General features: G+C 42.2%; 1 protein-coding gene across 8 annotated transcripts in view; it reads right to left on the reverse strand.

The window, feature by feature from the left end:
- Nucleotides 1-13553, reverse strand: part of RAPGEF6 (Rap guanine nucleotide exchange factor 6) — a 110444-nt gene that overhangs the window by 11138 nt on the left and 85753 nt on the right. For 6 of the 8 annotated variants that reach the window (XM_050312552.1, XM_050312545.1, XM_050312544.1 and 3 more), the window contains 7 exons: nucleotides 12356-12739; nucleotides 10435-10646; nucleotides 9472-9595; nucleotides 7104-7127; nucleotides 4235-4455; nucleotides 2090-2281; nucleotides 1212-1346 (listed from right to left, as the gene is read on the reverse strand). In XM_050312552.1, coding sequence (XP_050168509.1) covers nucleotides 1212-1346; nucleotides 2090-2281; nucleotides 4235-4455; nucleotides 7104-7127; nucleotides 9472-9595; nucleotides 10435-10646; nucleotides 12356-12739 — 1292 coding nt within the window. The remainder of the gene's footprint in view (nucleotides 1-1211; nucleotides 1347-2089; nucleotides 2282-4234; nucleotides 4456-7103; nucleotides 7128-9471; nucleotides 9596-10434; nucleotides 10647-12355; nucleotides 12740-13553) is intronic. The other 2 variants (XM_050312547.1, XM_050312546.1) reach the window with 1 other exon arrangement.

Raw genomic sequence — 13553 nt, forward strand, 5'->3', positions numbered from 1 at the left:
CTAAAATTATGTCTTTCAGCTGTCTGTGAAGCACCTAATTTTAGATCAATGAGCTGTTAGCACAACACACACAACAAGGTACGGATCACCTCAATCAAATTACATCAGTGCTAAAAATACACCGAAATCAAGTTGAATTAAAGAAATAATCCCAAAGCAACAAAACATCATTTTCAAAGAACCAGATGAAAGCTAACAAAAATAACATGTTTATAAGCGAAGCTCAGAAGCCTCAGTGGAGCGAGGTTTGGCAACCCAAGTAATTAAGCTTTTTATAGGTATGCTGTGTTTTAACTAAAATAAGTGGCATTCTCCTAGAGGCAACAGGATCTTGTGAGGGCAGAAGTGGACGGACCAGCCTGATCTCCCACTGAAAAGGGTGAGAAGATGCAGCAGGTCCCCATGCCATGCCATGCCAACGCTCTGGGCTGTCAGTGAGTCCAAGCAGCACAGAAGGGAGGGAGAGAGGCCTTACACCATCCAACACCGACCACCCGGGCTGACTATGAGTGCTGTTAAGAGATTTCAAATGAACTCCCATCCAAGGTTGACTAATGATGAAGTGATGCAGGTCTTTTAAGACGAAGACATCAAAAATAAAGGGATTCTCAGGGCATCATGAGAGACAGGGATGTAAACAAAGCCCTGTGCACAAGAACAAAAAATGTGAACAGCAACTCGAGGATTTAGATGGATCCACTACTTCTGCAGCAACCTAAACCACCTGCCCTGGAGAACTATTGACACCATTCTATCTCCAGCTCCATCTCATCACCTGCTATTCCAGCCACCTTGGGCAAGGCCAGAAGTTGTCTCAACAGCTGCAGTTTCCGTGCAATACTGTCACCTTCAAGAAATCCCCAGGGTTGTGGATCCCGTTTATTTAAGTGGCCACCTAAATCTGAACTGACATGATGGCAGGTGTCAGCACTTCAGATCTTTTGGGAATTCTGTCAGAAGCACTTAGGCAACATTTTAAGAAAGCAAGTGTTCCCTTTTTTAAATAGTAAGTGACTTTTATGGCCAAAACATATCAATACACTGGAAAATCACATCTACTGACAGAATGACACAATTCTGTTCTTTACATGAATATTCTAAACTACTGTGTCCCTTACATGTCATTATGAACAAATATTGCTGCCACTGCCCACCCTGGTTTCAGTTCACCCCAGGCTGGAGCTCCTGGGGCTCACACACAGCTCACCTACCTTTGCGTGGGGAGCCCTGAGGAGAAGCAGGTGGGCTGGAGTGCAAAGAGGATGCCATGGACATCGTGTCATCTGTTTGTTTCTTACTACTTACTTCCTCAGACAAGCTTAATGACTTCTGTGGGGAGCCTGTACCTATGAAAACAGTGGAATGAGTTACTGGTACTGCTCTTCTTTTGGGCTCCTGCTATCTGTTTAAACTACAAATAAGCACCGTGTTGAACAGCCAGAGTGTTCAGCAAAGAGAGGAGCAGATGCTCAGAGGATTCAGCATGTGGAGGCAGTCTCCATTTTAGTTTAAATTTAGATCAGACCAGCTGTGGCCACTGCTGGCTGCTCATCTGCAGCGTGTTGAAACATCCAGGCCCCAACAGGAACCACTGCAACGGATACACTGGTTGTGGCTTTGGCAGAGGGCTGGGTAACAAAAAAACTGTGTAAAGGATAAAGCTTGGAGGAAATCCTTGCTCAGTGCACTGCTGGGACTGTGCTAAAAACCATGTGTGTCACAGCAACAGGTCAGTTCAGGATCTTCACAAGCAGGACTTCTCAAGTCAACACTCATGGGCACCACCCACAGCCTGGCCAGTTTAGCAAAAGCAGGGTCCCACTGATGATTTGGTATTTCTTGCTCACTATTAGATCTACCTTGCAGAGAACACAGTGCTGAGGAGTTAATTCAAGTTCTCAATAATTTGTTACATCAACACTGAACGAAACGTGGGAATGAAGAAACACCTGTGAGCAAAGTTTCTGGAACATATCAATTAATTAATGAAACCCAGTGGTATCTCACATTAACCACCCAGCTACAGCCAGCCCCTCTGTCCCATTTACTCCCATCCCAAACTCCCCAGCCAGGTGAGCTGGATACTCACTGAACGTGACGTGATCCTTCGTCAGCCCCTTTTTCCTGCTGGGGTACAAATTCACAGTTGGCACCTGAAGGACTTGGCTCATTCGGTTTTGTTGATGCTGATGGGCTTTCGTGGTTTGGCCAATTGATCTCATGGGCACTGGAGACATTTCAGAGGATTTCCCTCCTCTTCTCTCACTTAAATTCTTTGTCACTGTGAGGGAAAGACTGCATGTAAATATCTTGCACTTTGAATGGCAGGATTATTACAGTACAACCATCCAGCCAAAGGAACCACTGTATAAAGAAGGTAAAATGTATTTGAAACCATTTCTATTCCAAACACACCAATCTCATCACACTGAAGATGTTGTGTGAAACAGCTTTAAAAAAAAACCCCTAAATTCTTTGAAGTGCCATAGAGGTACTTAATCAAAAGACAGTAAAATGTTATTTATTCCCATGGGGCTGTATTTTAGGTGCTTATACATAAGGAGCAGCATCTCCTTCAAAATCAGGTTGTTTTGCAGTTGGCATTAACGTTTCACTAGGTGGCACAAGTGATTTACAGCACAGGGCACTGCTTCAGCTTCTGCTCTAATCACACAGCAATTCATAAGCTCTGAAGTCAAGGCCATCCAATTTCTCCTTATATTCCCTTGGAAAACTCTGGATTGCAGCATCACTGCTGCTCATTCCTTCTGCAAGCGAGGCTGGGAGCTCATTTCCAGGTAAGAGTTGGGACTGAACCCCTGCTTTTCTGGGCATGTGCAAAAAACCCTCTTTGCCCCCAAATAAATGGCAAAGCCCTGTGCCAGGCTCCCTGAGTCCAAGTTCCCTGGTCAAAATTTAAACATGGGTAATCCACCAAGGGTGGAGGAACATCCCTGGGAGCAGTTCAGTGCTCTGTGTTTTCTGGGGCTGAGGGATTCTCTCCCAGTTTTCAAAAAGGTGCTTCTAATAATACACCACTCTATTACATATTTATTTGTATATCCACTTTACCTTCGTTTCTCCTTTCTTACATTTAAGGAAAAAAAAGGACTTGATGTGCCTAACTACATGGAGTTATATACTCCTTATTTTTACTTCCAAACACCTATGGCTAGCACTGTGCAAACAAGATTTTAATTGATTTAAAACAACTGAAAAACAACCTGAAAATATTTATGTTTGTCTCTTGGGCATGGTATGGCCACCTGTCACAAATGCACACAGATCATCTATCAAGAGTTCAAACACAGAGAATTTCACATTTTTAAAAAGGGAGTTAAATATGGCCATTTCCAGGTTTCCTGCTTCAGTGCTATTTCAAAGGAAATGCTAAAAAAAAAAATTTGCATAAGGAGGCACCTTAGGGGAATAACAAGGATTTGCATTCTTAATACTGGATAATGGCAAGGACTTTAAATATTATCTTCGAGATGCCATTTCCTAGTCATGCTTTTAACTTATCTCGTCAAAGTGATACTGGAGGACATAAAAGTCTTACAGGGCTACATTTGGACAAAGGACAAGCATGGAACATTATTTTGCTTGGCATGGTTGCCACTCTTCTAGTTTGAAACAAATCTACCTTTCAAGAGAGTGAAAATGCTTAAGTACCAAAATAAAATGCAATTATAATGTCTCATTTCTAAGTAAGAACTTACTGAACTGTGTAAGACAGAAGGTCAGACAAGAGTTTGCTTGACAGGAGTTCAAATCATGGGAACTTTCCTGCTGTAGCCCTCAATTCTTGCCTGTCAAACCCCATCAAACCCATCAGTCAATATTGACCTAACTTCAGCTTCTCAACAATCCTCATTTATTCTAAGCTGAAATTCATTGCAGTTTCTGTATTGATTTTGTCTCTTTTCATTTTCTTGCTGTTCATATGGTAAACGTTACTTTTATCCTTCCTAATTCTGCACAAGGACGGCGGGGCAGGAACAGAGCTGATGTACTATTGAATTTCCTGCCAGACTGATGGAAAGACACACAGCTTAGGAACTAAAGGGCAAAAGGAAAACCACCACAGAGGTTTTTTGAGCTCAACCAAGACCTGAACATAAATGCTGTCTTGCTGAAGCTCTTAGCACATGAACTGACAAACCGGAACTTACTGAAGTATTCTGTGCTTGGAGAAAGTTTAAATGAGTGTTTCTAGGGAAGGAACTGCACTTACAAGTGCTGTAGGCAGGCTCACACTGCAGTGACAGTATCTGGATCTTCTCTTCATCCGTCTCCACGTTGAGGTTGGACAGGTACTGCTTCACCTTCCTCGCCATCTGCGCGTCCTCGTACAGCTTCTTGGCGTTCAGGAGCGAGCTGCGGCGGGCACGCTTCTTGTGGGCACCTCCCTGCACGTCCAGCATGTTGGAGTTTGTGCTGCCCTGGCTCAGAGACCTGCAAAAGAGAGGAGCAAAGCAGTAAAGGTTCAGTTCTCAACAGCAGTGAGGAGCTACAGTAGCACAGGCCAAAGCAGATTAATACCAATAATCTCCAGTTAGGGCTAGAGCATGCTGATGCAAATGAGTTAAAGAGATGAACAGCAGTAAAACAACACTTGTCTCGAAATATTCTGGTAAACTGAGAGCAGCAATTGGAGTCTAGAACAGGACTGCACATGGAAGTGTGGGACTGGGAAGGACGAGGTGCAATGCTCTGCACAGAACCCGTCCAGCTCCGCTAACCGACCGCAGGCTTGTGCTGCAACACCCACAGCTGACAGCACGGGAGCCAGCGGCCTCAGGTTGGGCAAGAGGAGGCTCGCATTGGATATTAGGAAATATTTCTTCATGGAAAAGGTTGTCAAGCCCTGGAACAGGCTGCCCAGGGCAGTGGTGGAGTCACCATCCCTGGAAGTGTTCAAGAAACACGTGGATATGGCACTGCAGAACATGGCTCAGTGGTGAACGTGGTGGTGCTGGGGGCTGATGGTTGGACTCCTTCTTAGAGGTCTTTTCCAACCTTGACAATTCTACCATTTCAGCTGCAGATTGTAAGAGTGGGCAAACTTATTAACTCTGTTGGTTTGAGGAATTTGGTGCCCACTGTGTGCATCAGCCTTACACAGAAACCTCCTGCAATTAGCTGAGCACAGGAGTGAGTGACTGCTGTGATCCTCTTCAAAACTGGGCTTCTCACAATGGCGAAACAAGGGGCAAAATTATGTTACAAGTACAAAGTGCATTTGAGGCACTTAACTTCTTTCCTCAAGTAACTAAAAGCATTCACAGGAGAGCAGCTCATTAAAAACACGTATCCCAGAGGGGTGAGGAAGGCAGTGACAACACACATGAACCCAGACTTGCATCTGAGAAAGACAGTGCTCCTCAGTACTCCTAATTTTGAGCTCCCACATCTATCAGCAACTGTGGCAAAAATAAATCATCCCCAAAATATTAAAGAACACAAGTTACTCTCCCTGAGAGTCACTCCCACTGAATGAGTGACCAAACAACTGATCTGGACTCAGCTCACACACACAGTCACCTCTGTTTCAGCTGCCAGAAGTTCTACAGCCACACCACCCCGATGCAGTTTTAAATGAGTGGAGATCACAGTATATGTCACACGTAAATTCTAATGGAAAGTGTCAATAAAGTTGTTTAAAGTTGGGCTTTTGAGGGGATTTTTAAACATTCAGATGAATATTTTAAAGCTACAGTATTTGTGAAGACAGTTACCAAAATCTTGTGTGTTTACAGAATCACAAGTGGCAGAATAAACAACATCAGGCACAGAATTGCCATAATGGCCAAAGGAGTCTGAATGAAACATGTTGTTAGAGCAAATATAAGGAATCAAGTACACTGAGCTTAAAAAATAAGTAGTGGAAAACAGCTGACTGCAATATTTTGAAAGATGTTAAATAAATCAATCTGAAAGAAAATATAAGCTTAAAAACTGGCAGCAATTTACAGCTTAATTTAATAAAACAGTAATGTTATTGTAGGCAAGGAGCAGCAAAAGGCATGATGGAGTGTTCACAGCTACTCAAACCAGGGGGACACTCCTGTGTCCTATGGGTAAGGACAAAGCTGATACCTATTCTACAGTGACCATGAAATTATGTTTATTGTTAATGATATAAACATTTCATTGCTTATGTACACACTGTTTTTCTTTCAAGCCCATACTTGACTTTTTGAGGCAACTTAATTCAATTTCCTTTAATAATGATTTTTCCTGATTCCCTCGTGTTCACAGCAATCCCAGGGGTGGAAATTCCACTGGCTCTGTGGGTCCTGGGTGTTTCTCCCCACGAGCTGCCCTGTGAGCACCCAACGCTGCCAGCCAAGGGCATCCACACCAGCAGCAAGGACCAGTGTCCAAAGCTGCTCCCCCAGTTTAACTGGCACTGCCCCTCTTGCTGTGCAAAGGCACACAGGTAACAGCTTATGGGCACAAATACACATGAGGACACATAAAATATGGCTACAATGACAGATGTCTTAAAATCACCACCCTGGGCCAGTCAGGAATTTCCCCAGTCAACATCACACCTTGAGTCATTTCATTATCCAGTCCTTGCACAATCAACACTCCCAGGGAAATCAATGAGGATTTTGGTGTAGGAAACGTGAGACACATTTTAAATACATACTAAAAATAAGTACTTTGAAGTTTGCTTGAACACAAACTTCGGGGGGGAAATTACTACATCATTATCACAATTGCAAGTGTCCTTACAGTTCAAAAATGCAGAATGGCTTCAACTTTTCTGTAACACGTTAAAAAGAAAGTTATTTATTTCATTTGTTTCCCCAAACAGTTTGCCTTCCAATATAACTGCACAGCAGGGGGTTTTTTTTATGCACAAAGCCAAAACTCAAACAACGTATCTGCTACACAAAAGCAACTCAGAATTCTTACAGCTGCAGTAAAACACTTGGCTGTAACCCCTTATTCCTGCTTTCAAAAAAATCAGGTATTGCAGGGTTAATAAAATGCATGCTGTATTTCAGATGCATGCACTAACGAGGAGGATGCAGTATGTTAAGAGTTGCATAATCTTTATTTATCTTAGTTGCATTCAGCTCTACACTTACCCCAAACTTCTCCACCTCTTCTTCCTGTAAGCAAGAGCCATATACATTGAAGCATGTATTTGAACAGAAAAGCACAGGAAAAAAATAAAACAGTTGAGAGTCAGGAAGAAAGATGTAGACAGGAAAGAACAGAAAAGAAAAAAATCTCTGTACAGCAAAATTCTTCTCAAACAATAACACAATGTTTTCATGGAATGCAAGGGCAGGACTTGGCAAATACTTTAATATGGAAGCACATCTATCAGTTTTTTGTTTAGGTTTAACCTATGAATTGAAAAAATCAAACTTGCATTAATTTTTTTTTCCTGCAAGTCAAATGCAATTTTGATGGAGTGAGTAAAAACTGTTCAACTCACTCATATTGCAAAAGGTGGGATTAAATTTATTTATTCTTTGCATTAGGTCTGCTGGAAGTGTATGAGAAATCATCATCAGTATTCAAGTTTATGATGTTGTTTTCTCTTGATTGTTTGCTGGAAAACAAGCGAGTTGCCAAATGCACCTTGAAAGCCTGGATGCTCTCTATTAATCAGTAAAGAACTTGTGAGCCAGTCTCCTGTTACCACTAATACACATCCTTTCTTGTTAATTTTTCATCTTCAAAAGCATTTATTTGGTGCTTCATAACATAAACTGATAGATCAAACACCAGAGGCAATGAAAATGAATATAAATGATGTGAAAACACGGAATTATTTTCTTTTAATCTTTGGCACTATCTCTAATATTAGATGCCTAAGCAGTTTACAGCAATGTGCATAATTTAAATTATGGTCATTAAAATCTCTTCTGTAATTCTGAAAAACATACTAAAGGTAACTATTTACTACTAAATTTATTTAATGATTAGACTTCGTTAGGTCTTAGGAAGTGCATGGGCCATCAGGGAAATTTATTTATAGACTGATTTCAGCTGTGAATGCCAAAGTTTCTGAAAAGCAATCACAGCTTCTCAGCTTTATAATTTTAGGCTAAAAATGAAATTCTGCCAAGTCCAATCCAACAGTATGAAGGTGAATCTCCACTGTGAAACAAATCCATCCTTAAATAACATTAAGAAGGATCTGTTATTTTTGGTTCAAACCTCGACTGGGCCGTTTTTAGACCTACAGAACCACAGACTGGTTTGGGTTGGAAGGGACCTCAAAGCTCATCTTGTTCAGCCCCTGCCATGGGCAGGGACACCTTCCCCTAGCCCAGGTTGCTCAGAGCCCCATCCAGGCTGGCTTTAAATGCCTGTATTTCAAAAACATACTTCTGTTTCCTGACAGTCAGCCTTGCAAACAAAACCAGGATCCTCTGTGCATCCTGACCCCTGGAACCACATCTCTTACACACACTCTGCATCCTTGCATGTGCTGTTTCCTTCCACTGCACAGATGCCACTCAACTCACACACCACAGAGAAGAACAGCTGGTGCACAGGTGACCCATGCACTGGAATTTTGGGTGGATGAAGCACTCTTCACCCAAAACCCGTGCACTGTGTCTGCTCCAAGCTCGGCACTGCTGGGGGTGCAGCTCATTTTCTGGTTTCTAGAAACCATGGGGCTGTTCAGCACCAGAGACTGCCTTGTCCCCAGCTCCCCACCCAAACTGCATCCTGAGGGGTTTTGTCTGGCCCGTCACTTCCAGGCAAACTAAAGTGCAAGGAGAGGGGACCACCCCCTTCCTGCAGGGATCTACAGGATTGGGATGGACACAGCAGAGTTGCTGATGCTTTTAGTTCAGCCAGTGGGGAGAAAAGGGATGCAGGAAATCATTTAGTTCTACTCCATATAATCCAGAGCTAATCAGCACCAGAGTAGAAATTATGTTGCTTTTACTCTGCAGTTTTACACAGAGCCTGATGATATTCAGCATCAAGATAAAAAGAAAAAATAAGAAAAATAAGCCAAGAACACACCCTCCACCTGCTAAAGCCTGAGAACATCAAACATTATGTAGGTGGAACGAGCTGTACTCAGAACAAATAAGTAATATTTTGTCTGATTTTAATGTCATCAGTGGGCTTTTGTTTTGAAGCAACATTTCAGATTTATATATGGGTGATTTAGGTGCTTTTTCTCTCTCTCTCTCACATATAGGTATTAAACTCCCCTAACACTACATCTCCCTCAAAACTTTACTGACACTACCACTTTTATTTAGCAACAATATGTATCACTAAAATTAGAACCTATCCTTCCGTGTGTTTTAAAGCCAATAATTTGCTTTATTAGTCATCAAAAGCAGGTCTGGGAAGCATCACCTGTACTGGCACAATTCGACAAAGAGGGTGGTTTGATGGTAAATGTCCATGGGGAGGTACACAATGAGACACCACACAGACCCAGGTCCCCCCAGCTGAGCCCCTCCCAGTGCACACCTTTGCCTGAACATCACGGCAGGGTCCATGTTGGCCGAGGTCATTCGCACAACCTGCCGGATCTCCTTGGCAATCATCCGCAGCTTCTCGAAGTTCACCAGCCCATCCACTTTAGAGTCGTTGCCTGCACAGTGGAGACACACACATAAGAGGAAAAGAAAAGAAAAAAAAAGAGTAAGAAATTCTTTAGAGTCACCCTGTGTTGCCCTCCCTGCCCTCCATCAGCAAAACTTTTAACCAAACAGCAAGGAAACGGGGAAGCTCTGGCACACAACACCTTGTACTGGTATCTTGTATTGGCCCTTGTTAATCTATCTCTAAAGTAACAAGTAGCTGTAAGAGGAAAAAGTAGTAAGTGAACCATGCCCAAGTTCACTGGCATGATGTTAAAATATAAACACAGAACTGATGTGGACAGCATTCCCATTTGGACAGAAGTTCAAACAGTTCTGAGCCATCACAACCAAGGACTGAGCATATTTGGAAATGTTTCACCTCAACCACTTGTGAACAGGACTTTGTGTAAATGAACAAAATGGAAATGTCTAAACAAAACCTCCTGAAAATGCTGAAAGCAAGAGTAGGAGGTGTTGGATCCTTGGAGCTGCCTGAAAGCCACAACACGGAATGAAAACCTGGAAACATCACAGCAGCAAGTTTTTGTGAGAGAATATATATGAAGTGGTGCAGCCACCAGCCAGCACTCACCTATGCTTCCACCCTAAACCTAAGGACAGTTGAGGAAGACTAAGCATTGCTTTTCAAATATTAAAAATATGCATTTAATTTTTAATTTCTGTCTAGGATCAGTCTCTTCCACTCAGCATTCCGAGTCCTATTTTACTTTACTCCTACAAAGGACCCATCAAAAGCACCCCGCTGGTGGCAGCTTCCTTAGACAGGTGTTGACACGAGGAGCACTGAAGAAAGGGCTAAAGCTTCTTCAGTGATGTTTGACATTACCTTCATGCAGAAACGTGATATCCTTCTTGACAACAGGGAAAAGCGGGATAATTGGAGGCTGCATGCTCTGGCTGCTGAGGATGTTGCGGTATTTTGCCATGTTTCGAGATGGATCAAAAAGATCTTGAAGGTCTCTGAGGTGCTTTTCATACTTGCTGGGTAACTTTTCCCAAGTGCCTCTGAGCCGAGCTACTGGTGCAAGATTTAACCCACTGCAAGGCAGGAAGGTTTCATCATTAGCTGTGAGCAGAATCCCTGCCTTTCAGAAGGAAGTGAAGGGTTGTTCTAAGGATTAAAAATAGCTTTCCCAAGGTTAAATGTAAAGCTGGATGGATGCCAGAGTACAAGCTCATCACAATACACCTCTGCTGTTTAAACAGGACTGTAAAAACCACCACTGCTTCCTATGCACAAGGTACAGATTCCAATTACTGCCAAAATAATCACCCTGAAAACAGGACTAATGTCTGTTGAGAAACCACTTCTCTCTTGTATAAATGGGTATCACAAAAGGGGTGGAGAATGAATGAGGTGAAGTAATGGTTGCACAGCAAATGAGAGCAGTGCAGAGCTCATCCCAAGCAGAAATGGGAGGACTTTAGGAAGAAATTCTTCCCTGTGAGGATGAATTTTTTCAGATTTTTTTTTTTTTTTCACATTTTGAAAGCTTAAAAAAACTTGGTTTGAATTTGGTTTATTTTTTATACAAATTTCTCTCCATGCTATGCTAAACAAAGCCTTCTCTGACACGAAAAATCCAACATATGCCAGCCCACAGCTCCTCTTTTCCATGCTAGATTAGGATGGTTATCTCCCTATTTCAGGAGACATATGGCATCAAACTGCTGTGCAGGACAAGAAAGACAACCCCTGTGCCATATGCTAACAAAAATATATTCCTCTGGAAATAAGGGTAAAACAGTAACTAGTTTATTTGACTTTTTTTTTTTTTTTTTTGACCAAAGTCCACTTCAGTCATGGCCTGATTAGACTTAATGAGAAGCAGGAAGAGTAATTTCTCCACCTACAATAAACCATGAGAAATTAGGGAGCAGAATATAAAAATCAGATTCAGCATCCACGTGTGTATTCACCGTGTAATGAGCAGCCCCAGCCCCAATTGCTGCCCAGTCCCCTTGAAGGAAATTCATCAATTCTTTAATGTGTGACTAACCAGAAGACAATACCCTTTGATAAACTGGTTAGACATGGAAGAAAATATTTTAAAATGGCATTTTCAACAATGGTGCTGGGATACAGTACAAATCCAGATCTTTGTCTGATGAATCACAGAGCCTTTTTTTTCCCCTAAAGTAAAGGCTGGGTGTAAGATAATTGCAAATAAAGGAAATGCTGAACACATGCTGTTAAAGTAGCAGCAATCGGGATAAATCAGAAGAGAAAGTCTAAATGTGCAATTGAAGAAGGGAAAAAATAAAATAGAGAAGCAAGCAGATGACAGGAAAGAATGAAAAGGAAAATTAAGCCAAAACAAGACTGATTTGAGGAAGTCCTTACAATGGAAGGAAGAAATAAAGTAATCTCATCATCACAGATATGACTCGGTGCACACCGAAAAAGTAACAATGACTGACAAAGAGAAGGGAAATTGGGTGCCAAAATCACGGAAAATGACACAATGCTCAGGCAGGTTTCTGAGGTTCATCAACCAAACAGTGCTTTGTCCCAGTCTTCCCTTTCCCTGTGAGGTAACAGGTAAAAGAGAGACTGGCACATCCAGCGCCACAATGGGACTGAACTGCTGTGGTGACAACTCACCTCGGACCAGGCTGCCTTTGGAAAACCACCCAGACCCACCTGGAATGTGCCCAGGTTGTTCCTATTCCTTCCCTTTCCGTTTAGATTACCAGAACTGCCTCTGACAGCACCAATCAGAGCTGAAAAACGGGAAGTATTTTACCTTATAACCGCGAACATGGAATTGAAGTTCTTGCATTCTCGACAGTGGAGAGCAATTTTAATGAAATGCTTAATAATCTTCATTCTCTTGAGCTGGTTGGGCTCCGCTAAAATTTCCATGGCAACCCAGAAGGTCTCCTGATTGATGACGTCCTCGAACTGTTTCAGGTGAGCGTTCCCCGTTTTGGAGTCCAGCTTGTAGAGGTCGTCGATGTACTCGGTGGGCTCGATGTTGCGGAACAGCTCGAAGTCCCGCATGGACAGCTGGGTGGCCACCTCGATGGTGCTCAGCTGCAGCAGGGAGATCTGGCTCTCCCGGAGGAGCTCTTGAGCGTCCTCGTCTGAGCATAAGGTCTCTGTCTCCATATTGTTCTTCAGATAATACCTGAGGGATAATTGAGTGACAGCAACGCATTAGAGATGCTCTTCAGAGGGTTTGTGAACACGAGGACACTGAACTGCACCAATCAACGTGGGCATTACGGAGACAAGAAGGGACAGGATAACCTTGTACTTCAGTTAACATAAAATAACATCATTACTGAAGTAAACAAACACTTCAAAAGCTGTTTTAATCTACCTCTTTGTTATCATTTTATGCTGTACTCTGTAATATGCTGTAGTGTTCACCTTCAGAAAAAGGTCAGCTACTCGTCCATTTGTAAATTCAGTGGTGAAAATAACATTTTAAACACACACTAGTCCCGAGAAATCTCCTGTTAATGTGTTTCTCCACTTCTTACACAAATTCAGTGTGGTTTCTGCCATAAATTTACTGTGGCATAGTAATATTTACACGAGGCACAGAGTATTCAGGAAATGAAAATGTATCTGGAAAATTCATTTCCATGGTCCCGAGTAGATCCCTTTCAGATACACAAAAGTTTATTACTCATAAATCCCCTCTTGTTGCCTAGCAAAGACAACTACAGAATTTTTCACTTTAATAAACTTTCTTCTGGTCTGCATCAGGTCATCAGATAAAACCAAAGCACTTAACGTTTCAGAAAGATTCAGAACAGTTTACATAAAAATGGAAGAATTTATCTCAGGTTAGTATCAGTTCACTGCAACACGGCACTGAGAAAAGAATTAATTGTATGCTTTAATCCTCAAGTACATGTGGGAAGTGTCAGAACAAATATAAATTTTTTCTCCAAGTGTAAACCACCACGTATGTTATGCTGATCTGCTAAATT

The sequence above is a fragment of the Myiozetetes cayanensis genome, unplaced genomic scaffold, assembly GCF_022539395.1.
Source record: "Myiozetetes cayanensis isolate MyiCay16 unplaced genomic scaffold, myiCay2020 scf17, whole genome shotgun sequence".
In the NCBI taxonomy this organism is placed as follows: domain Eukaryota; kingdom Metazoa; phylum Chordata; class Aves; order Passeriformes; family Tyrannidae; genus Myiozetetes; species Myiozetetes cayanensis.